The 25780-nt window shown below is 40.1% G+C and overlaps 2 protein-coding genes across 2 annotated transcripts; both read left to right on the top strand.

Moving 5' to 3' along the window:
- Window positions 1-11059: 11059 nt before the first annotated feature.
- Window positions 11060-13093, top strand: NPPB (natriuretic peptide B). The gene is made up of 3 exons (XM_072156440.1): window positions 11060-11294; window positions 11854-12142; window positions 12900-13093. The coding sequence occupies exons 1-3, from the start codon at window positions 11178-11180 to the stop codon at window positions 12914-12916; spliced, it is 423 nt and encodes a 140-aa protein (XP_072012541.1). The 5' UTR covers window positions 11060-11177; the 3' UTR covers window positions 12917-13093.
- Window positions 13094-19834: 6741 nt separating this feature from the next.
- NPPA (natriuretic peptide A) lies at window positions 19835-25101 on the top strand. The gene is made up of 3 exons (XM_072156439.1): window positions 19835-20054; window positions 22874-23197; window positions 24315-25101. The coding sequence occupies exons 1-3, from the start codon at window positions 19938-19940 to the stop codon at window positions 24351-24353; spliced, it is 480 nt and encodes a 159-aa protein (XP_072012540.1). The 5' UTR covers window positions 19835-19937; the 3' UTR covers window positions 24354-25101.
- Window positions 25102-25780: the final 679 nt, after the last annotated feature.

Below are 25780 nucleotides of genomic sequence, written 5' to 3'. Positions count from 1 at the left end.
TCCCCCCTCGGACTTCCTGCCCTGACAACAACTTCACCACTGTCTGACAACCGTGTCTCCTCATCGTCGGACACCTCTTTACACACTTCTTCCACTACGTCAAGAAGGTCATCATCACCCACAGACTGCGACTGGTGGAAAACCTGGGCATCGGAAAGTTGCTCAGCAGCAACCGGACAAGTGGTTTGTGACTGTGGGAAGGGTCCAGAAAACAGTTCCTCAGAGTATGCCGGTTCAAATGCCAAATTTTCCTGGGAGGGGGCAGACTGGGGGGGAGGAGGCTGAGGTGCAGGAGCTGGAGGAGTGCCGATTTCGGTGACATGGGTGGACTGCGTGGAAGACTGACTGGTGGACAAATTGCTCGAAGCATTGTCGGCAATCCACGACATCACCTGTTCGCACTGTTCTGGCCTCAACAGTGCTCTACCACGAGTCCCAGTAACTTCAGACATGAACCTAGGGAGTGTAGCTCTGCGGCGTTCCCCTGCTCCCTCATCAGCAGGTGGTGTCTCACCCCGCCCAGGACCACGGCCTCTGACCCCTGCAGTAGTTGGACGCCCACGTCCCCGCCCTCGTCCTCTACCCCTAGCCCTCGGGTTAAACATTTTGAAAATGAAAGTTATAACTTTAATTTTTTTTAAACTTTTTTTTGTGTTTTTTAGTTTTTAAAGCCAAACAATGCTATCCTATTGCTATGGCTATTTTCTAGCCAAGTATGAAAGCACACTGCTATGCCAGATGAGATGACGCTGAGTTATGAAAAAATAAACGTAAAATAAAAAGGAAATGGCAGACTGTGCCTAATTGAAATCCAACCCCTAATAAATTTTTCCACTTCGGTCTTTGCGATGGATATGTGCGTCACTAAGCGCTAAACACAGCGGTCGCAAGTCTCACTCCAAATTCCTGACAATTGGCTAGTATATGCACTGCAGCAAGGACAGCCACCAGCAGATCAACCAGAAATAAAATATATATAACGCTATTGTAGGCGTAAGTAAGCCGTTTGGATTCTCCTTTGGCTATTTTCTAGCCAAGTATGAAAGCACACTGATGAGATGACGCTGAGTTATGATAAAATAAACGTAAAATAAAAAGAAACTGCCAGACTGTGCCTAATTGAAATCCAACCCCTAATAAATTTTCCCACTTCGGTCTTTGCGATGGATATGTGCGTCACTAAGCGTTAAACACAGCGGTCGCAAGTCTCACTCCAAATTCCTGACAATTGGCTAGTATATGCACTGCAGCAAGGACAGCCACCAGCAGATCAACCAGAAATAAAATATATATAACGCTATTGTAGGCGTAAGTAAGCCGTTTGGATTCTCCTTTGGCTATTTTCTAGCCAAGTATGAAAGCACACTGCTATGCCAGATGAGATGACGCTGAGTTATGAAAAAATAAACGTAAAATAAAAAGAAACTGCCAGACTGTGCCTAATTGAAATCAAACCCCTAATAAATTTTCCCACTTTGGTGTTTGAGGTGGATATGTGTGTCACTAAGAGCTAAACACAACGGTAGCAAGTCCCCCTGCAAATTCCTCACAATATGGTACTAGCTGCAAATAAAAAAAAAAAAAGTATAACGTTATTGTAGCCCTAAGAAGGGCTGTTGGGTTCTTGTTGAATCACTCCTGCCTAACACTATTCTAATAGAACACCCTAACGCTTTCCCTGACCAGCAGCAGCTCTCTCCCTAGCGGCATCCAGACACAGAATGATCCGAGCAGCGCGGGCAGCGGCTAGTCTATCCCAGGGTCACCTGATCTGGCCAGCCAACCACTGCTATCGACGTGTAAGGGTACCACGTCATGCTGGGTGGAGTGCAGAGTCTCCTGGCTTGTGATTGGCTCTGTTTCTGGCCACCAAAAAGCAAAACGGCGGGAGCTGCCATTTTCTCTACCGGGCGAAGTATTCGTCCGAGCAACGAGCAGTTTCGAGTACGCTAATGCTCGAACGAGCATCAAGCTCGGACGAGTATGTTCGCTCATCTCTAATTATCATAATCATAATGTTATAATTGTTGTCAAGCTCAGAGGTAGTGGATCTGCACCACTGCCGATGGTGACACAAGCCACTACCTGGGACCGGAGTCTAAGTGGTACCCGGTTTTCACCAGAGCCCGCCGCTTGGTAACACCAGGTCATTCCACAGGCGTGACTTGTCCACAGTGGCTGCCAAGTTCGTGGTACAGGAACGGCAGGCAACCTCATAGTCAGGGACAAGCAGGAGGTCAGGACGGGCAGCACAGGATTGGAGTTGGAGACGTAGCAACAGGTCAATGCAGGCGGCAAAGGAGCAAAGTCAGAAACGGAACCGGGGTAACAATGGGAATTCTCAAAAAGAGCACAAGGCATCAATACAGCTTTCTCTAGGGCTCAAGGCACAAAGATTTGGCAAGGCAGGAAGGGAGGAGCCGGATTTATGAATGTGGAGGTGTTCAGCCAGTGCAGCAATCAGCGGTGCGCTGGCCCTTTAAATTTTCTAAAGCCGGCGTGCGCGTGCCCCAGGAGACGGGAACGCAAATGCACGGACCTCTCCTGTGGATCCGGAACGGGGAGAGGTGAGTTTGCGGACACTGAGGGGCACGGGTGAGCCCGCGACCTGCGATATTGGTCACAGGACCACTGTTGACAATTATTTTATCAGCAAAACTACTCAGCACAGGGATTAACCAAGATATGATTCTGCATCAGTGTAGCTACAGCAGTCTCAAGGTATGTTTGCTTCATAACGCATCTATGAACTGTGTCCAATAATAGACCATATACAAAGTTTTCTTCTTTTAAACAAATATTTTCTTTACTTCAAAATACACAGGTATACATTATTTACAATTACATTGCAGTAATCTTCATGACTTTATGCACAATAGCAATGATGGCTTGTTACATGGTGTTAGCATAGAAAGTGTCACTATACAAAAAATGTTTCATTTGCAAAAACAGCGTAATTAGGTTAATATAGTGTAGACACTCACTTGAAGTTCAGACCTCGGGCAGAGACCCATACTCACAAGACCGCTGGTAGTATGAGCCACATGATGTGACGTTTTGGGGGGGAACGCCCCCTTCCTCAGACATGCCTGGCACACACCTACATGGGCTGTTATATCCCTCCTCCAGGAAGCCTATAGTAAGTACTACAAGTACAAGGTTAGCATTATTGCTTAAATGGCATCTAAACATAAGTTATGCCTATTTATTCTAAAACCAACTTATGAACAGTCATTGAGGGAAACATGTTTGCTTCATAATGCATCAAATCAAATGGTAGGTTTCCTTTAAGACCATGTGATATTTCAGTTTTTCTTGTTTAATAAATTAGCAAAAGTTTCAGGGTTTTTTTTAATAAAGATGGGGTGCAGAGTGTAAATTAATGAGCAAAAAAAAAAGAACTAAAGAAATTAAGAGTGAATAATCAAAGGGTCTGTACACATACCCAGTGTACACTTGGGAGAGAAAACAAGCTTTGAGTTTAAGGGGAAATGATGGGGGGAATACAGCATTGATGGGCATATACTGTAGACGGTACTTTCTGCTGTGAGATAGGAGAGGTTGAGGCTGAAGGAGGGCTTTACCTGTATCTGACTGAGCCGTCTACTGTCAGATGGGATGCAGAGTCACTGAGCTGCCTGGCTTGCAGGAACTTGTAACAGATTATTGTGCATGACGGAAGAGAGGATGGTGACCTTCTAAATCTTACTCTGATGGATTTTAGTGACACATAATCAGGAGAGTTCTACTTTGTCTGATACAGAGGGTAGGAGATTTGTAATACATCCATAATGGTAAAATAATTTTGGGCAGAAAGCAAAAAGTTGGCAGAGGTGTATATAGACTTTCACACCACATTAACATTGGAATGATAAATAATAGAAAATTGTTGATAATAAAAAAAATTTTGCTTTTTGCAACTTTCTATTTCTGTGTTTTCATATTTCATTGATTCCTGGGTTCTGGCTGGTGTATTTATTAAAGGGAACCTGGAACCTCCTTTTACCCCAGTAAAAAAGCAGCTCCCTCTATTCACCGTCAGACTCTGATGCGGGAGAGAGAGCTTCATTTTAGACACCTATTGTATCAGACTTCTATGCTTGGAAACTACACCAAGAGCTCCCAATGATTGACAGCTCCTTTTCAGGACCTTTCCTTGGGGAAAGCTGGGTGTGAATTTGAGCTTGTTTTGTGTGCAGCTGTGGCTTGAGTGATGGACGGCTGAACCAGTCAGTGCTGGAGGCACTGTCCATTACATTCCTATACATTCTGCCCAGTTACTTCAGAGGGTGCTGGTTGTTCAGTCTTCTCTTACTATCTAATGCTATCAGTGTTTGCTAGTCTGTGTATTTAACTTCTGCTATAAAGCCAAAAAAGAGAAATGGGAAATCTCTATTTGGTAGGCTATTTTTCAAACTTTACAAGAGGGGGCTAATTTGCCCTAAGGCACCATAACCAAGGAGTAAAAATTAACTTTTATTAGTATCAAATTAATGATGAACAAAAATTGTGATTTAAAAACACAGGGTTGCATCCATACCACGTGTATAAATAACTAAGTATTGTTTTTCCGGATTAACCAGACTAGGTATTGTGGATATCACATATATATTAGTGGGGCAGACTGTAGTTGTGGGTGGTATATTTAGTATATCAGGTGAGACTCCAAATATGGGATATATATATTATTTTGGCTAGGCAGGTGGATCCAGAAAGGCGCAGTTCGCTCCTCCTGGTCAGCTCAGATAGGATTATTTCCCTTATTGCCCAAAAGGGTTGTTGAGGAGATATTTCTATTGCACTGTATCCTTGTGAGGGTCCAAATGGTATGACCGAGCGTGAATATTTCAACTGTGGAATACTAGAAGTGATGGGAAATTAATCCACGGTTAGCCTATCAATAAGAGGGGCTACTCGGACGGCGCCTATGAGATGGTACCATATAATTTTTTTTTTTTTTTACCATCCTGCATGCTGATTGTCAGGTGTCCCAGTCGTCTCATACACCTGAGAAGAGCATTCACACCACACACTACTAACGCTAGTTCCTCACTGCCTCCTGTATAATTTCTGTGTTCAGATTCACACTGATATGGTGCACCCTGCTGGATTAAAACTTGCTACTAAAGCCCCCACAACATGTTTCTCCGAGTACACGGCTTCATCAGGGGTAACGGGCTTAGCTCGCGGGCGGCGTGCATCATGTATATTTATATGCTAACCCAGAATGCCATAGGGTAATAGGTGTGCCCAATCAGATGCCCAATCAGAGGCGTGTCTGTCACGTCACTGCTGTGACCGCCCCTAGGTAAATGTGATCAGTGTCCGGTCATGTGCCCATCCCGGGGTGTTCCATCATGTGTTGTGTCCAAACACGTCATAGGCCTTGCCCACATCACGTCATCCGACTGGTGAAGCGAATGGGCGGCGAAGAGCCGCCCACAGTGAGAGCCCGACAAGTTATCACCTGCTCGTCACGTGATATCATCACGTGACCCCGTGCTTCACTGGGAGGCATCACCATGGATACCAACCACAAGCAGGGACACTGGACCGTCAATATTCAATTGTAGGCTGTCGGATGGGTATGATAAGAGAGGATATATAGATCCTATTAAGGAATATAAGTCGGGCTCATGTAAGTATATTACCGGAGAAGCTTAAACACCCAGGTAAATTTTAAAAAATTTGGTTAATCAAAATCCGAGACAGATAAATGTCTAGGGTGTTTATTGATATTGAGGAATATGCACGCATGTGTCCGATGATATAGTTCATCCAATGTAAAGTATAGGAAATAGAAGAATGAACACCAGTGTAGCAGTGAGAGATTCCTTATTAATAAATATGCATCCATGAGTAATGGAACTATAGTTAAAGAAGGGGTTATAGACAAATAATTGAACAGATGTTTGAAAGAAATGAACAATAAAATAAGAAAATAGAGGCTCACACAGGACTCAATCGAGACACCGGAGCAAATGCTCAAGCGACGGACATATACAGAGAATATGCAATACTAGGATATTTATAAAAAAGGGGTGAAAGTAAAACCCTCATTAAGCCCTATGGGCCCTATGAGGCTTTTGAGGCGGTGGTTCCAACTTGCCTCAATCTGTAGAAGTCTCGTTTTCTGATCACCCAGTCTTGGGCCGCGTTTAATGCAATCTACCCCCCAAAACTTCAAAACTGTGGGGTCTCCTCCATGATAACTCCAGATGTGTTGCGAGATTGGCGTATCCTTTTTGGTGTTAATGGAGCTGATGTGTCCCGAAATCCTCCTTCGTAGCTCCTGAATAATCTTTCCCACATATAATTTTGGACAGGGCAGGATGCTACATAGACAATGTCCACACTTTTGCAATTGTAAAAATCCTTTATAACAAAGAATTCCTGATTGTGGTAATTCTTGGTATGAGGCAAGTAGCGACAAAAGGTGCAGGACCCACAAGGAAAAGAGCCAATAGTATTGACGCATGGCCGATTCCTAGGTTCTTTCAAGGGAGCAAAATGACTATGTACCAAGTAGTCTCGTAGGTTTCTTCCCCTTCGGTACATTATCGAAGGGTAGTCCGGTAGAGGTTCAGATAAATCCGGATCCGCCTTCAGGATAGGCCAGTATACATCTTATCGGGCCTGCTTGTGTTCCGTATTCACGGGAATTAGTCAGCAGAGATCTATCCATATGTCTAGCCCTCGAATAGGCCCTATACAGATGTTTTTTCGGGTATTGACGCTCACTAAACTGCTTCAATAAGTGGTCACATTCAGTCTTGAAACTCTGTTCATCCGAACAGTTTCTCTGTTATTGCCCCACGGAGATATTGCGCCATGGGTATCCCTCTCTTCAGGGCAGGGGGATGCCAACTGTCCCAATGGAGGAGACTATTCGTTGAAGTTGGCTTGCAATAAATGTCAGTATGCAATTTGTTATCCTCCCCAATTTTTATAGTGAGGTCCAGAAAATTAAAGGATTCCTCATGAATTTCATGGGTGAACTTCATCACAATCTCATTGGTATTCAGAGCCTCTACAAAGTCGAAAAAGAGAGGGACATCCCCTTCCCACAGTATCAGTATATCATCGATATATCTACCCCAATATAAAATTTGGTTGGTATATCTCATGAAATTGTATAAGAACACAATGGTGTCCTCCCACCACCCAAGAAAGAGGTTTGCATATGAGGGCGCACATGCCGCCCCCATAGTGGTCCCTCTAACTTGGCGGTAGTAAACTCCCTCAAATCGGAAGTAATTCCTTGTCAGGACAAATGATAATAAATCAATCATAAAGTCATTGTGTGCTCGATACGGTATTCCCCTAGTACTGATGAAGTGTCGTATGGCAGTCAATCCCAGCAAGTGGGCAATGTTGCTGTAGAGGGATTCTACGTCAAGTCTCGCTATTTTAGTTTGATTAGTAACAACCAAGTCAGAGAGTTTGGAAATCGCATCCTTTGTATCCCGGATGTACGACGGGAGACTCTGTACAAATGGTTGTAAAGGGGTGTCTAGATAAATGCTGCATGATTGTGTCAAATTGTTACAGCCGGATACTATTGGTCTCTCTGGTATCGGATGCTTCTGTTTATGCACCTTTGGTAGTGCATAGAATGTCACTATGGTTGGATTGGAGCATGACAGAAACCTTTTTTCCTCCACACTAATGAGATTGACACAGAGAGCCTCTTCCAGTATTACTTCCAGTTCTTGGACATACTCTCTTGTGGGATTGTTGGGCAACACTTCATAGGTATTTTTATCACTCAATAATCTCAGAATCATGACCCTATACTCGGATGTGTTCATAATGACAATGTTACCCCCTTTATCCGAGGGTTTTTTAATAATTTCGTTGTTATTCTGCAAAGTCTCAAGAGCACCCCTCTCTGCCCGAGTGAGGTTTGAGTGGATGTTTTTCGTGTCCAGTTTAAGGGATTCTATGTCCTGAGTGACAAGTTGGACAAAGGTGTCCAGATTGGGATATTTGGAAAAAGGGGGTGTCATTTTGGAACGTGGTCTGAGGTCAGTTAGTAGGGGTTTCATGGGTTCTGGGCCCACTAAATTTTCATTTTCTAAATTAATTAAGGCTTCAAGGGCTAAAGTCTCCCTCTGTGCTGCCTTCTTCCTCGCAGTGTCTTCCTCTTTATGTAATTTATGAAGTGCCAGTTTCCAGGCAAAAAGAATAACATCCTTAATCCAGGTGAATTTATCACATTTTGGTGTGGGAGTGAAAGAAAGGCCCTTATGTAAAAGGCTCAAAGAATGTGTGTCCAATGGTACGGATGAAAGATTAATCACCCTATTATCCATGTGGTTATGTGATGTGTTGGGAATAGGGTTGGTGATGGTGGGAATCACTTCCTGTTGAATCCCAAATTCTCCCTGTCCCTTAATTGGACCCCAGGAGGTTGTAGGAGAGTGCCTAAAAAAGGTGCTTGTAATCAAACAAGAGGGGGTGCTGGAGAAAAGTGAGACAAGATACTTGTCTGCACAGGGGGCAGAGTGTTCTGAGTGTTGCCCATATTCGTTTTCTGCACTATATTTCTTCTGCTATAACCATTCTATTGCTATATATTTCTGTACCCTTGCCACCATCTTGGATTTGACCCATTCTTTCCGACTCCACTTGTGTGTATGTATCTGTTGTTTGTACATCCCTGTCCCAGGCTTGTTTTGTTTCTGGCGTGAAACTTCTGTGTATTAGGGTACATTCACACAGCGGTATGCCCGCCGTGCGGGCATAGCGCCGTGTGCTGGAGAGGAGGAGGAGGTGACCCCTCCTCCCTCCATAGAGAATAGCGGCGCACGGCCGCACACACGCCAAAAGATAGAGCATGCTCTATCTTTTTGCGGTGTGCGGGCCGGATCGGTGCCACACATGTGTGACACCGCATCTGCGCCGCGCCGCTATTGCCGTCTATGGGGACGTACATGCGGCCGCAAATTTGCGGCCGCATGTACGTCCCCGCAGACGGCCATGTGAATGTGCCCTTAGTGTGGATACTAGTCTATCTCTAAATTCCTGTTACCTGTCCAACATCCAGCAGCTGCCAAATGAAGGAAGTCTTCGCTGTCACCTTGTAGGGTCTCTCAGGGTCGCTAGTTAGGTTTCTGATAGCGGGTTCGTCCTTGTCAGGGCATTTTTAACTGCTATAGTCAGGGCCATAGCCTGGAGGGATGTTGAAGGGTTAGTTCCACCACTTGCTGGACATGATCGTTAACCTATATCTTGGATTATATAGTAGCTAGATCCATGCTTCTGATATCAGATTAAAGAACAAAACTTTATCTTTGAACGCGCATCAGGCTAGTGCTTTTCTAAGTTAAATAACTGTAGATATGGACAGGTATATTCCTATTTGGGAATTCAAGCTACAGAAAAAGACACCTTGTGTCTCTAGTTATGTAGCTCACTTAACCACAAGAAGAACAAATGAGCATCATCCGTTCCTTCAACCACACTCAAGAAGGAGTTTGGAAGTTGGTAGACTTACTATTTTGTTAGTCTAATTTTGTGCCAAAAATGCATCAAAAGAGGGTTGAGATTGGGGACATGTGCCCACATTGCTAAAAAAAAAAAAAAAACACTCCCAAAAACCTGGCGCAAAACCAATAATAAATGCTCCCTGTGATGTATTGCTCCAATCATACCCGAGTAACAGGATTGGCCTATACATAAGTGATGAAACCGAATTCTTGACATTTCTTGAGCATAACTTCCATCATTAGGATACACAACCATACAGTGACCTATAGAAGCAATGATGCAGCCTGAGATATTCATCTAAAAAACACCTGAATAAGAAATGACCGCTGTATGTCATATTTCAATATCAAGGCGTCTGCAAGGTCAGCGGGTGCTGTGCATGGCGTTATCAAGATATTTCAAAGGAGCAGCATCAAACACCATCTCCTTGCTTAGGATTGGTTTGCATTTCAAAGAATTTGCAGTTACACACGTCATGTGCCACATACAATAAAAGAATCAAGAGCGTACTGATTATATACCTACTAGAACGTCACATATACATACGTCTATATATGTATATATATATCTAAGTCATAAATGGTTCTTGATTTGTATCTTGAAGACGATATAACACTAGATGTGTAAATGGTGAAAATTAAGCTATAATTTCGATTACATAGAGAGTATGTTTTGCCTTAATTGACAGAACACTTTGACACTTTGAACAGGAGGACAAGTCTGATGCTAAGAGTAGGAACATCACTTTAATCCAGAAAGTTTCTTATATTATGTAAAAAAAAACTAAAACTAATGGAAAAGTAATATAAAGTAATAAATAGCCACATATTGTAGGCAAGAGAACTGGCATGAATACTTAGTAATATTCTGGATTAATCCTGCTCTACATGGGGTGCTGGATAGAATTTAGTAATGACCTCCATTGTTACCCATTAAGTTGCCACAAAGACCCCAAGAGCAAATATTTATGTTCTAGAACGTCCTTGAATACGTTCCATAGTGCTAATATTCTATTAAGGAACCAGGAGGCTCAGGATGGACAAAAGCTAAAGGTTCTTTGAGAAATAAAAAAAATTCCAAATTTTTTCTCTCAAAAATAAATATATTAATATAACAATCCGGCTTGTCCTGCCATAGCAGATCTACTACAAGAACATTGAGTCCAGGCAGAGTCACATATGAATGGAGTGAGGTCACTTTGTTTTCTCTACGGGGTGTAACTGCTAATTGCTTGTTCTAGAGAAGACAAACCTGTAGACGTCAATGAGGATTGCATCTAGTGAATGGACTGTCTATGGGAAGCTGTGAGGAGTCATCAATTATTTCCTCTTCATAGAATACAAATCTCCTAATTTAGTTTGGTTTTTGGATTAGCACCTGGATATGGTGTCACAGGATGGAGACTGGGGGTGTAGAAGTAGGGGGGGGGACATTCCACTAACAGAACCCTTTATGGGAATCTTCATGGACAGCCCTGCACTTGCCCTGTACACACTGCTGTCTGGAACATGCTGGCTAGATAAGACTGCAGATAACAGGTCACAGGGTAGGGGGTATAAATGGGAGAGGGGTTTGGTACATGCTCCAGATCACTGGGGAGAATACAGAAAGGGAGTCACCTACAGCTACAAGGACATCATCAACTCTACAGAGAAGCCACCAGTTTATTCTATTACCTGCTCACAATGGAGATGAAGCTTTATGCCTTCTGCACCCTGCTCTGTGCCATCCTGCAGCTCTTCTCCTGCACAGCTCACCCTATAGCTGATCCAGACACGGAGAGGGAACTGGATTCTTTCAAGGTAAGCATGTAATTGTAGTTATACTAATACTGCTTGGACTTGTAGTCCTACAGCTTACTTGGTTATAGAACTGGGAGAAGGCAATTGCATTAAGGGCAGTATGGATCATGTGGGGATCTGAGGACCACTGCTTTTCTCTACTAAAGTGCATAACAAGCTGCATTTTTATGTTCTACAAGTTATATGTCAGTGTTCTTTATAGATTTATGTAGTGCATATAACGGTTTAGACTTAGCCTTATTCTCAAGCTTTGCTAAAAGTAGACCTTGCTGAGTGTTGTAGTTCTAAAACAGCTGCTTACTATGAGATGATCAGAACAGATGGATAGAGTGTAGCATCATCTTAAGAGGGAGACGTGGAATATTGTAGTCCAGAAACATAAAAAGTTAAGAATTTTATGACAGCTAAAAATGCTGATATCTATAGTGCCATAATATCTACAGTAGTAATAAATGTAAATGTAGTAAATACATTTCGGATTATGATGTAGGAGTTTAACTTGTATAAAGGGGGTAAGGAACTTCCCAAAACAATGATATATTACACATTATACACACAGGATGTCCTGGAGAGATTAGAAGAAAAACTATCAGCCATTGAAGATTTACAACAATCTAACCCCAGTGATATGGAGAGCAGATCAGATGAACGTGAACAGGCAACCACCCCAGAAGAGGCTGGAGCCCAAATACCTGAGTCCAGAGGGGTGCGAAGCAAGTCCATCTCCATCAACGACTCCTTCCTCAAAGGGTTGAGATCACTACAAAGCCCTAAAATGATGAGGGGTTCAGGCTGCTTTGGGAGAAGGATTGATAGAATTGATTCATTTAGTGGACTGGGCTGCAATGGTAAGAGGAACTTTATTACATTAATCTGTAGAACTACAAGTTTCAGCGCTAGAATGCTGAGTCTTCAATATATAAAAACTGTATATATCTGTGTAATGCCTAGACTCACCATGCAAAGTATTCTATAACTACAACTCCCAACATGACCTAACAGGGTGTGATAGGATAGGTAGGGTCATATCAGCTGAATGCACATTACATCCATGTCACAATTATGAATGGTCTATCTATGTACATACTTTAGGTTTACACTTTATCTACATTTCATTGTTACCAGGAGTGATGGCATATAGCAAACACAGCACTGCTACATCTGAATATTTTATGATAATTTGGACTGTGTATATCCAGATATTTACTTCTAGCCATACCCATATAAATGAGTACCCAGGTGTTGCCTACATTTACCAGGGTCATTGCTATGTTAATATTTATTTGTATTTCCGCTGCAAATAAGATTTTATTGTAATAGTGTGTATTACAATAAAATCTGATTTGCATCTGAAATACAAGTGGTACACAGCCTTTAATTTTCACATGGTTATTACTCAGACAAATATTAACAAGAGATTCTCTATTTGTATTACACAGTGAGTTTAATAGCCCCCACACATAATGGTTATTAATGGGTAAATGGTGGGTATGTTGTTCTATGCACAACAGTGATGATACCTTAGTGCAGGGGTGTTTAGAGGAGTGCTGTTTTTCTCATCTGATGATTTAAAAATTAAAACATTGTTTGCCTTTTTTGCCACAGGTTCAAGAAGATTTTGAGATGATGGGATGATGTTCTCCTGCTTGAGGCCTCCCCCAAGATGACTCACCAAAACATTACTTTTCTATTTATTACAATCCTGTTCCATATTTATTTATTTATAAGTATTTATTTCCTGTTTTATAATTGTAATTTCTAACACTCCATAAATCATAATAAATATATGACACACTTTCCATCTGTCTCCAGTGTCTGTGGGTTATGTAAAAGTACTTTTATTGTATATCTATGAAAAGTTTTCATGCGCCATCTGCCTTGAGTTATGATATTACTTACTTTTGGCAAGGGGGTAGACATTACACATGAAGGGGAAAAGGTATATCCCATTGATGAGACCAGTGTCATGAATAATGCACCACAGTTGGAAGTATCTTTTGGACAACTTACTTGTCCAATTCATCGCCTCATGGAGGAACCTTTCAGCTCTTTATGTAGTATTGTCTACAGGTCTGTAACATGGAGGCTCAGACATCACATGGATTATCAATACCAATTGAAATAAATTTACTGTTAATTCCTCTACAAATTGAACAATGTCATTTATCACTTACAACCAAGAAAAAGATTACATTTGGTCTAATGAACGGTAATTCATGATACCCATATTAGGCAAGAACATTATCATCAATACTGACAGTGACATAAGGGGGTAAATCAAGTGGTCACATCAAAAAATGGCCATAAAAATGAGGGAATGATCAAGTTCTGATACTTGGATCAGAGTAACTATACTTCATGTGACATTGAAGAAATTATAAATATATAAATATTAATAATAATTCCTTCATTTATGTAGCGCGCACAGTGCATTTATAGATGTGAGTAGCCGCCTAATGTTGATAAACACTGTTATGTCCTTCTTCCACCATACTGAATATGACATGAATTTATCAGTTCACTTTAGAGCAATGATTTCTCTTAATATCCAGTGCCTCACGAAGAGTCATGTTCCAACATTTTCGAGTTTCTTATACTGTGCGCCTCTCAACCGAAGCAATGTTATTTGGTACCATATGGCAATATAATTTGATCACTCTCTATAGACCCAAATACCACTGTTATATGGCCAATTATCCCATGATATTAATTTGCAACTATAGGATACATTCTTTTTTGCACTGTGGTACTGCAATGTAGGACCTTATGAAATAATTATTAGTCATGTTTGACAGTGTTCATCTTTTTAATACTGGTGGTCCTATATCTTTTACAGTCATTTTATAGGGATCTTTAATTGATTAATTTATCCCAACTGAAACCAGTATATTATAATACATGATACATGATATAATACATCATACTACTTGATATAATTCATGGTACTACATGAATATCACTGCATTCATGATAGCAGTGCTTTAAAAGTATCAACTTACAAATGGCCACTTCTAAAAATGAACCCGCTTTTTTCTTGTTTACAGTAGTTGTGGCAGGGATATGCTGCAAAAAAGTTAGGAACTTGAGATCCAGCTTTTTTACATTGAAGAGTAAACCTCTGGTTAAAGGGATTGTCCAGTTTCAGCAATTAAATGTTAGTGTTAGTATCATAAAAAGAAATAATAAAAATTTCCACTATACTTTCTGTATCAATTTCTTGTGGTTTTCTAGATCTCCAATTTTGGTTATTCTATAGAAAAATTCTATGTTTATTTCAAGTGGACAGTAATGTGACCATGATCATGTGATGTCACACAGGTGCAGGGCTCAACAAAACACTCAGCTTTTATTATTCCCTTTGATACTAATGAGCCTGTGTGACATCACATAAACGTAGACAGGTTTCTATCCCTTGGAAGCAGTTATTGAAGTTTCTTATTCAATTACAGGAAGCAGAGATCTAGAAAACTGTGACAAATTAATAAAGAAGATGAATTAGAAAATTTAATATTTTTTGTTATACAAGCAATAATATTTATTTGCAAAAACTAGAAGATCCCTTTGAACAACAGAGGATCCCTACGATTACGCGTCTCATCCCAGTATTCTCAGTAGAAAATGGTTCACAATGTAAATACTCTCAGACTTTGCTCAAATCAGTAGTACAAGGGAATACAATAAACTTTTAAATATATATTTTCAAAAGAAAGTACTTTTTACTTCCTTCCTAATCTGCTTTTCACTAGGAAAGCTCTACTGAAATATGTCTTGCTGTAGAAGGGACCAAAGCTCAATGAGGTGTCAGATTTATAGGAAATCTGCCACCAGAATTAAGTGATGTAAAGTAAAATCACTAACAAGTTCCTGTGGGGACCCTCTGTCTGAATCTAAAAACTAACTTGTAAAAATATGCTAATGAGTCTGAGATTTTGATGGTAGATTTCCTTTAACACCTCATACGCCACATTTATCAAGTTGTCTAAGCCACTGTGATGACTCTGACATACAAAGCCACAGACTACAGAGATGACTGGGTCCTTTAGCTGTCTATGAATCAAGACCAATTTGCAAGGACAATTTTTCCTATTAGATTATAAACTGCTGAATGACTCTTCACTACTACACAATGTTAGCTACATGGAATATATAGATGTTAATTATGGTAAAGATGTTGCCCCTTCCCTCATTAATGTCACTTCGTTAGTTTTCACTCCAGGTACTGCTGGTTTGACCTTTGTTTAGCTAGTATATAGCAAATGAAGTTGACATTTCGCAGTTCTCAAGAGGACATAAGGCCTTTTTAGAAAGTTCAATTTTATTTAGTACTATTTTTGGTCCTGACAGCGCTGATAAACCAGGGTTAAGTTTACTATAATGCCAGTTGAGCAATGAACCTCATATGGTAGAGTGCGATAAATTAGAGGGGTTGTTGCTTGATGTATTTCCTGCTAATTAATGACTCCTGCACTTTTAGCTACTGTACCTTGTGCTACTGCCTTAAAGGACATCTATCACCAGGATCGTAAACCAAACACACTGATACTGGTAAGTGCCCCCTCTGCCAGCATCTGCTCTTTTGTTAGCTTCTTAAGCCCAGTTTTTTAAAGGCTTTTAAATAATGCAAATGAGTCTGAGGGGCTTTGGGCTCCATGGGTTTTAATGGAGCCTGGAGCCCCTGACACTCATTTGCATAATTTAGTTTTTTTTCTTAAAAACAAGGGCATAGGAAGCTTAAAGAAGAGCAGATCCTGCCAGAGGGGGCACACACCAGTATGTCAGTGTGCTTGGTTTACAATCCTTCATCCTGCTGGCATATTTGCTTTAAAGGAAACCTACCATTTGATTTGATGCATTATAAACCAAACATACCTTGAGAATGCTGTAGCTAGACTGATGCAGAAACATATCTTGTTTAATCCCTGAACTAAGTGATTTTGCTGAAAAAACACTTATACAATTATGGTTATGAGGCTCTTTCGCTCCTGTTCCTTTTTCCGGCGCTTCTCCTCTTACACTAATCATGCATTGCTCCACCCTTGTCCAGCCCAAATCAATAGCTGCACTATCCCCCAGCTGCTGTGTATGAGTGATCCAGCTCAGGTTGATTAGTCATGTCTAGACAGTTCAGGAAGCTCAGTTTAATGTGTTTATGTACCGCTCCTGCTATGTGTGGTCCAGAGCCTACTAATAATGGCTGCCCTAACTCTCCCTCAGACCACAGTAAGTGTATATGTGGGAGTGAGGTATTGAGGAGGTGTCTGAGGAATACAGTTCTCAGTGATTCACTTATTACCGACACTTTTATATTTATTAGTTGTAACAGACTATTTCATATATGTCTGCTCAAATAGTTTTATAGTTGTTTGTATGCATGTATTATATTTATATATACCTTGTTTTTTTCATTCTTTTATTAATCTATTGTAACACATTTTATGTATATGTCCTTTTTAGCATGTTATTCTCTTTTGGACTTTATAAAGGGAGCAGTTCGCCCCCATTGTCTTTTTTTTCTCCCTGCCTATGAATTAAACCTTGGCTGAAACTGAGCAGCTGGTATTTATGTTTGTATTCCCAATTCTACAATCCGGCCCTTGTCAGATCCGGGAACTAGGTGATGCTGCAGCTCCCCAAAGAGATCACTGAATGACAATCGGTTTTTTGAGATGTTCTGATTTGTATGACTACCAACAACAAAGATTTACGTGCTTTGTAACCTTATGCGCTGTGTGTATCTTTCTATTTTGTCATATGCAGTTCTCAGGTCACACACGGAGGCTCCTGCTGGGGGTCACAGTAGGATAGGAGCTGCTTGGGGCTACAGTACAATGGGGTGCTAGGCAGGTCACAATAAGAGGAGGAGATGCTGGGTGGGATACAATATGAGCAGGTGCTGTGGGATACAATATCAAGGGGTCAAACATAAAGGGAGTCATAATGTGAGGGGATGCTTTGGAACACAATTTGAGGGGAAGGAGGGGGCCACAATGTGACAAGGAGCTAGAGGGGCACAATGTGATGGGGAGATCATAGAGCAAAAGAAATTTTTATGATACACTAAGCACACCACATCAAGTTGGGCGGCAAGAGGAATGGGGGTAGCTGCTGGAAAGTGAGGGCCCCCTTACATCTATTGTGTCTTTTAGGCAAAAAGCTTTGCCTAAAGAGAGTTTTTTGCCATTCTGTCAACATTCCAAAAATGTAAGTGTGGCACGGGACCTGGTTTACTAGCTTTTATGCCAGTTTTCTAACACGAATGCTGCAATTGACTCAAATTGCCTAATTTATGACAAGGTCTGCTCCAATATAAGGCATAGACTGTATTGGGGTAGGAGAAGTGACAAAGGGCAGTCTTCATATATTCCCCCAGTGAGTATATAACAACTGTACATAAAACTTTACAGCATAGGATGGGGCATTTCAAAACAATAGACACTGCAACAAGCCCATTGTAAGTCTATAGGGTCTATAGGTATTTCTTATGTAAACAAAGCCATAGAACTACAGTATCATACATACCCTTCCAATATCCACATACACCTAACATAAACACATATATAGATACACACATGCACAAAAGCAAATACACATCAAGCACTTACAGTTTACACATCCATGCACACATATAAATACACACATATAGTCATGGCCATAAGTTATGACAATGACACAAATATTATATTTTCACATAATCTGTTGCTTTTATTGACAGTTAGAATGAGTTAATGCAGCAAGTCGATATTTGCAGTGTTAACCCTTCTTCTTCAGGACCTCTGCAATTCTCCCTGGCAGCTCTCAATCAACTTCTGGACCCAATCCTGACTGATAGCAGTCCATTCTTGCACAGTCAATGCTTGCATTTTGTCACAATTTGTTGGTTTTTGTTTGTCCACCCGTCTCTTGATGATTGACCCCAAGTTCTCAATGGGATTAAGATCTGGGGAGTTTCCAGGCCATGGACCCAACATCTCTATGTTTTGTTCCCTGAGCCATTTAGTTATCCCCTTTGCTTTATGGCAAGGTGCTCCATCATGCTGGAAAAGGCATTGTTGATCACCAAACTGCTCTTGCACGGTTGGGAGAAGTTGCTCTTGGAGGATATTCTGGTACCATTCTTTATTCATGGATGTGTTTTTAGGCAAGACTGTGAGAGAGCCAATTCCCTTGGCTGAGATGCAACCCCACACATGAATGGTTGCAGGATGCTTTACAGTTGGCATGAGACAAGACTGGTGGTATCGCTCACCTTGTCTTCTCCAAACAAGCTGTTTTCCAGATGTTCCAAACAATCGGAAAGGGGATTCATAAAAGAAAATGACTTTACCCCAGTCCTCAGCAGTCCACTCCCTGTACCTTTTGCAGAATATCAATCTGTCCCTGATGTTTTTTTCTTGAGAGAAGTGGCAAAATCACTAAGCTTTTGGTCTATGTTCATTTGTCACATGGAATGGATCAAAACTGCAGCTGTACCACAACTGCACCAAAGCAAAGAGAAAATTAACATTTCACATTATTTCAGAAATCATTAGACCCTGGTTGTATAATATTACGGGAAGACATTGCACATTAATTATAATTTACCAAACCCTCTGTACCACCTTTCTATTATTAACTCCCCATTCTTTCTACATCATGCAATACACAAAACCAGGGGTTCACTGGGATTTAGGAGACAAAGAAAGATGAACAACCTCTTTCCAAAAGTCTTTGAACCTGGGAAGCATAAATTATATCACATTTTTCTTCCCTGCATTTTGGACAGTTAGATGAGTATCCTGGAAAATATTTTTACATGTACTTGTCAAAAGGTATAAATAGCTTGATGCAAAATTTACCCCAAAACTCTCTTCATTTTTCAGACATCACTATAGAATTAATTTCATTTTTTGCTATTCTTAATAATTCAAAAATATCTATTGATCTCCTATCCAAAACCTGTGAGATTATTAATACTAAACAGATTACAATGTAGGGTTAGTGTGATTTGGATGTTTTAACTGGCAGGCAGTCATTGAGGAACTGCACCTTCATAATAAATAATGAATCATTTTTTGGTATTAAGTTTATGTTTTGATAGAATTTACTTAACCCTTGTCTCCATGACCGAGCCGCGCTGTTTATGGACATCTGCTACCTTCACTGCCAATAAACATGTGATGCGCAGATGTCCTGGTACAAAAATAGTGCTATAAGTTTGGTAGAAGCTAGGTCACATTGTCCTCATTCCATAGGCATATGCAAATCCAGATTATTGGTCAAAAGGTTGGATTCTCTGATTTTCCATGAGACACATAGAAAGAATTCAGGTACAGAGAGGTGAGAAGCCTCTTATGGCAGGAATGTCAGGCTTCCAGCAGCCATGGGGTCAAGTGGGCAAGTTGGCTCATCGGAGGGCTCGCTGCAATGGCAAGGGAAGGATAACTTTAAAAGGGAATCTTCTACTGGCCTGAAAACAGCCTCTTTATCTTTCGGAAGTGATAGAATGTTGATGAGTTCATGCCTGGGACAAACTCGTGTCAGCCTGGCACATATATAACCAGGCAGTGTTGTGGTTGTTGGACAGACAGGGTGCTTGACAAACACATATACTGACATACAGGAAGAAGGGACTGCCTATATCACCGGAGAACTAAGCCAACAGTCATGGGAACCTCAATGGTTGGGTGCTTTACTTGCCTTCTGCTTCTTCTGGCATTGACCAAGGTTCATGGAGTCCCAGTGTACAGCTCTGTGATATCATCAGACCTGTCTGATCTAAAGGTAAGATACAAAAATGTAGAAAATTATACTGTAGTCTATGTATAGAGACATAACAATTTCTAAATGGTCAATTTTCATTTCCTACTAACTAATAGTAATACCATGTTATATTCCTGGTGTAAGAAGACGCATACATACTATATTCCCATAGTATGTATTTCTAGATAGAGATGTAGATGTGCTGATTTTCCCTTTTAGCTGAACTCATTGTCCCAATTATTGTAAATGGAGATCATGGGCAAACTCCAAACTGGATGCTTCTGTCCATATTCTTAGCGTAGCAGTTACACAAGATAATACACAAGATATTGGGCCAATAGCGTAAAATATTTAGTCCTTCAACCTTCAAGATTTACTCTCCACTGGATATCAAAGTAATACCTTAAAGGGGTATTCCCAAATTAATGTTATTGTTTGTATTATGATAAATAATACAATTTTCCTATATACTTTCTGTATCAATTCCACACAGTTGTCAAGATCTCTGCTTACTCCCCTTCTATAGAAAGCTTTTATGTTACTTTCAGTGGACAGAAATCTGACCATGGTCACACAGGTGCACGGCTTGTTAGTATCACAGAGAGTAATCAGAGCTGTGTGATATAACGAGCCCTGCACCTGTGTGACCATGGTCACATTTCTGTCCACTGGAAAGAAGCTTCCTATAGAAGGACAGCAAGGAGAGATCCTGAACACCTTAAAGATTTGATACAGAAAGTATATTGGAAATTTGTATAACTTTTCATTCAAACAATATCAATTACTTGTTGATATGGCAACATCCAGTTAAGTTTAACCCAAGATCACTCACCACCCTAGTACAAAGGGGAGATGGAGCTTGATGTTCTGCACTGGACCTTAGTTGTATGCAATTTATCTATTCATTTCAATTGAATGTGCAGTATGGGGAAAAAGTGTATAACGTTATGTGAGTGCATAAAGCTGCCACAAAGACTAAGCTCACACATGTGTATTATACAATTCACCCATTTTACTGTATGAAGAGATTTATAATGACTTAAAAATGAGCATATAATCAGTGATTTCTGTGAATCTGAGGGAAAGGAGGTGTCCGAATTAATCAGTTTAATGATCCACTACTCATCATTATATTGTATGAAAATACAACAATGCACATACTATAATGTGAAAGCACATTATGGGTCACTTATATCTTATATTAGAGAATGCATTAATACCAGAGGCATCTATATACCCGATATTGCCCGCAAAGAGTATTAATGTCCTCAAGAATGCATACCCAGTAATTACAGTAATAACAGTTCCCTCCATAGTGCTTCATAGAAACAGCATCTTCATATAAAGCCACACATTTTAATAATGATCCCCCAGTGTGCCCCCATTATTCATAATAGGGCTCCCAATAATAAAACAATGCCTTTAGCAAACCCCATTAACAATTTTGTCAATAATATTAATGCCCCCAATAATAATAGTGCCTATTAAAATAATTATAATGACCATATTGTCACTAATAGTGATAATAATAATTCTCCCATTAATAATTAGTTCCCTTAATGATAATAATGCCCCCCGTATGCCACCATTAATAATAGTGATAATAATAATTCTGCCCTTAATAATAGTAATAATACCATCAGTATGCCCCCATTGATAATAGTGCCCTTAATAATAATAATAATGCCACCAGTATTCCCCCATTAATAATAGTACCCCTAATAATATTAATAATACCACCAGTATTCCTCCGTTTAATAATAATGTCCTTATTATTATTATTATTAAGGGTACTATTATTAATGGGGGAATACTGGTGGTATTATTATTATTATTATTATTATTAAGGGCACTTTTATTAATGGGGGAATAATGGTGGTATTATTATTATAATTAAGGGCACTATTATTAATGGGGGTATACTGGTGGTATTATTATTATTATTATTATTATTATTATTAATAATAATAATACCACCAGTATACCCCCATTAATAATAGTGCCCTTAATTATAATAATAATACCACCATTATTCCCCCATTAATAAAAGTGCCCTTAATAATAATAATAATAATAATAATACCACCAGTATTCCCCCATTAATAATAGTACCCTTAATAATAATAATTCCCCAAGAATACCCTTATTAATTATAGCTCATTTAATAATAAAAATAATAATCATTCCCCTATTAATATTAGTGCTCTTAATAATTAACATAATACTTCCTGTATTCACCCTTTAATAATAGTGCCCTTAATAATAATAATACCCCATTAATAATAGTGCTCTTAATAATAATCATAAAAATGCCACCAGTATTCTCCCATTAATAATAATGTCCTTAATAATAATAATGCCCCAAGTATTCCCCCATTAATAATAATAACAATAATGCCCCCAGTAATCCCCATTTATAATAATAATGCCCCCATTGATAATAGCCTTAATAATAACAATGCCCCCAGTACTGCCCTATTAATAGTAGTGGCAATAATAATAACAATAATGCCCCAAGTATACAGTCGGTCCTTTACTAATATTCCCCTTAATAATAATAATGCTCCCCATTAAAAAAAGTGCCTTAAAGTTACGCTCCTCCAATAACATTACACACTGTACTGACATCTATGCTTATATCTGCTGGAGAGCTGCAGGGAACTTCTCATTCCACCTGCACTTATACTACAGAGCTTCATAGTCCAGCACAAATATGAATGTACTAGGAAATAGTGTTAACAATTCCCTTTGGAGACATCTTCAAAAGATTCTGTGGTTATGAGACACATGTTTACTACAAACAAAAAATGTATTACAGATGTTGATGTTCTTCTTTGTAGGGTCTCCTAGAACGCTTAGAAGATAAACTTCCCGTAGAAGAACCAGAAGTCCCAGCTCAAGACTTATTTATGGGAAACTATGATTCCTCGGATTCCCTGCAATCTCCTAATTCAGCTCCATCCTGGCCTGGAGAAGCTGCCCGCCCCTCTGCAGAGCTTGGCTTCAACAGAGGCCCCTGGGTGCAAGCCGATAAAATCTCTCCACTTAAGAACAGGCTGCGAGAGCTGCTGAATGCCCCCCGGAGCATGAGACGGTCTTCGGACTGCTTTGGATCTCGGATTGACAGAATTGGCGCTCAAAGTGGCATGGGATGCGGCCGTCGGGTAAGAATCAAGGGTCTTTAATACTTATCAGACTATATTTTAATAAGTGACACTACAGGTTCAAGTGAAGGATAGGAACCAAAGTCAATGGAAGGGGTATTACAACTTCTTTTTCAAAATCTCTGCTTGTTGTTATTGAATGGGAGCGTCTTTGTTTACATCCAGTTGCTAATACTTATGCCTCATGCACACTACAGTATAATGGGGAAGTTTCCTAGCACACATTCCCATGTCATCATATACCTTAGCCGTGTTTTATACAGTGCTGTGAGTGAGCCAACTGCCTGAAATGCAAATTATACAGCAAGTCCTATTCCTGGCTCAGTAATCTAACATGTCGATGACACACGAAAAGCAAACAACATTTCATGAGCATTCTGTTTATGGACCGAGAGCATGCAATATTTGTGTGTATGAGGCCTTGATCAAATGTTAGCTGTAGATTTCTACATATGCTGTTGAAATTAAAGGGGTTGGCCACTCTTTTACATATATTGCCCATGTGCCTTGACTGCCTTAATAATAATCCCTGATTGTTCATCAGGTGCTTCAGCAGTTCTGCTACTTACATTAGTGCTGTCTGCAAACTCTCTGTGGATCTTTGTTTATATGTCTGAGCTCTGATGAATAGGAGGAGCTGCAGCAGGAGATGATGACTGTCTACTCTCCCCCCTCCATTCTTCATGTCCGTCAGTGGGTGATGCCATTAGGATGGACTGGAGAAGTGAGAAACATGGTGAGAACAGGGAAAGGTTGAAGCTCTCAAAGCTTGATCGACAAGCTCAAAAGATGATGATCAAAGCTTAAGAGTTAATATTGTGTTGATAAGACTTCTCTGCTTCTACTCTGGACAGAACCATAAATAAACCATAAATTACAGAAGGAGCCAAATGTATAGAATAACCAAAGTCCTTCATTAAACTTGTATTTCTATGTGTTCCATACAGAGTAAGACACAGCGGGTGAGGATTAAATGAATAACCTTAAGAAATATATCTGTTACAAAGTTTCCCCCATCCCACCCAGTGCCTAGAGGCAGTCATATCCCCTGTTGTTTGCCAGAAAGTCTCGGATTTTTGTATCCATGAAATGTAACTCCATCTTCTTCTTTCCACAGTTTTCAAGGGAAAGTGAAGTACAACAAGTACCGGAATAAAAGATAACCAGAGACAACCGCAGGACCACCTGCCCATCAGGGACATTCACCTGATGTAAAAAAAAAAATCCTTTTCTTCCACTTTGTAAAAATTCTATTTCATCATTCTATAGCTACAGAAAGACAACTGGATGATAAAAAGTACATATGGACACATGGGTTGTCATCCAGCTTTCCAAGTATCCTGAATGACACATCTGCCTCAATTTACAGAACCTGGGTGCCTTCTTCCGACTAGCACCACACCGGTCCATGGGTTGTTTGTAGTATTGCATCTCAGTAACATTCACTTCTAGTAGCTGAGCTATAATTGTAATTGTAACTTATGGAAAGCTGAGGAAACGTCCAGGCCTATATATAGCAAATCTGCCTAGTATACAGCGATGTATGGTCACACAGCACATGGGTAATAGGAGCCTATACACACAGACAGAAGTGAAGGCAGATTGAGCATTCAGGAATATGGAAAAACAGTGGATGCAGTAGTGTCCATATCGGATGTCATCTATTATACAGTTATATTTTTTTTCTGATTTGGGGGGAAATACCCTTTAAAGATGATTTTTTATTTGTCGCCACAGTGCACAGGACACAACTTTCCTAATTATTTAATTCATGCTCAAAAGTCTATTTATTTTTCTACCTTGTGTAAGTGTAGCCTGATCACTAGGGTCACAGAGTGGTTAATGCTCTGGACCCATTCACCTTGTATTGGTCTTGTACGGAATAAAGATCCATTTTTCCAATCCTCACGGTGTTGGCTTTGTAGTTGTGGTCATTATCTGTGCACCCCGATATGTCAGCCTATGATGCAGTGTTGTCTCACACTGAGTACCTCTTCTTAGTGTTAAAAAGTTTCATTATCTATCATCCCTACATGAAACCACCAACATAGGGCGTTCCTTACACTTCTCATAGGACGTGACTACCCTGTTATTCCAGGATCAAAAGACACGTCCTCTATGGAACTTGCTGTGGACTTTGATCTTACCAAGTTTTTGGGGTATTGAAGTGCTGAGAAGTCTAACATCAGTCTTCGTACTATCGTGCAGGTATAAGAAGATTAGTAATACACGGCACAGTCTGAAGCTTCACGGAAATCACAGGGAATGTCTTTAATAAAAGCTCACCATATTGTTCAGTGCAAGGATATATTCTTATCTGTTAAATTCTGTAAAAAAACAGCAGAAATATTGAAAGCGTACCGAAACTGAAAAAATATATATTTCAATCCAGGGCTTTTCCTTATTTATAACTGGATTTATCATTGGATTCCATGTAATATTCGAAAAATAAAAGTTCTGAAATACAGAAGTAGAAGTTCAAAGCGTTTCTTATTTCTGAAAAAATCCTATAGGAGCTTAGGAACATTGGGGGGGGGGGGGGGGGGGCGGGGGGCAAGGTAACCTGTGCAGATAAAAGTAAAA

Source organism: Engystomops pustulosus, chromosome 6 (genome assembly GCF_040894005.1).
Source record: "Engystomops pustulosus chromosome 6, aEngPut4.maternal, whole genome shotgun sequence".
NCBI lineage: Eukaryota > Metazoa > Chordata > Amphibia > Anura > Leptodactylidae > Engystomops > Engystomops pustulosus.
Note: the sequence above shows the minus strand (reverse complement) of the source record. Positions and strands in the feature narration are given on the sequence as shown.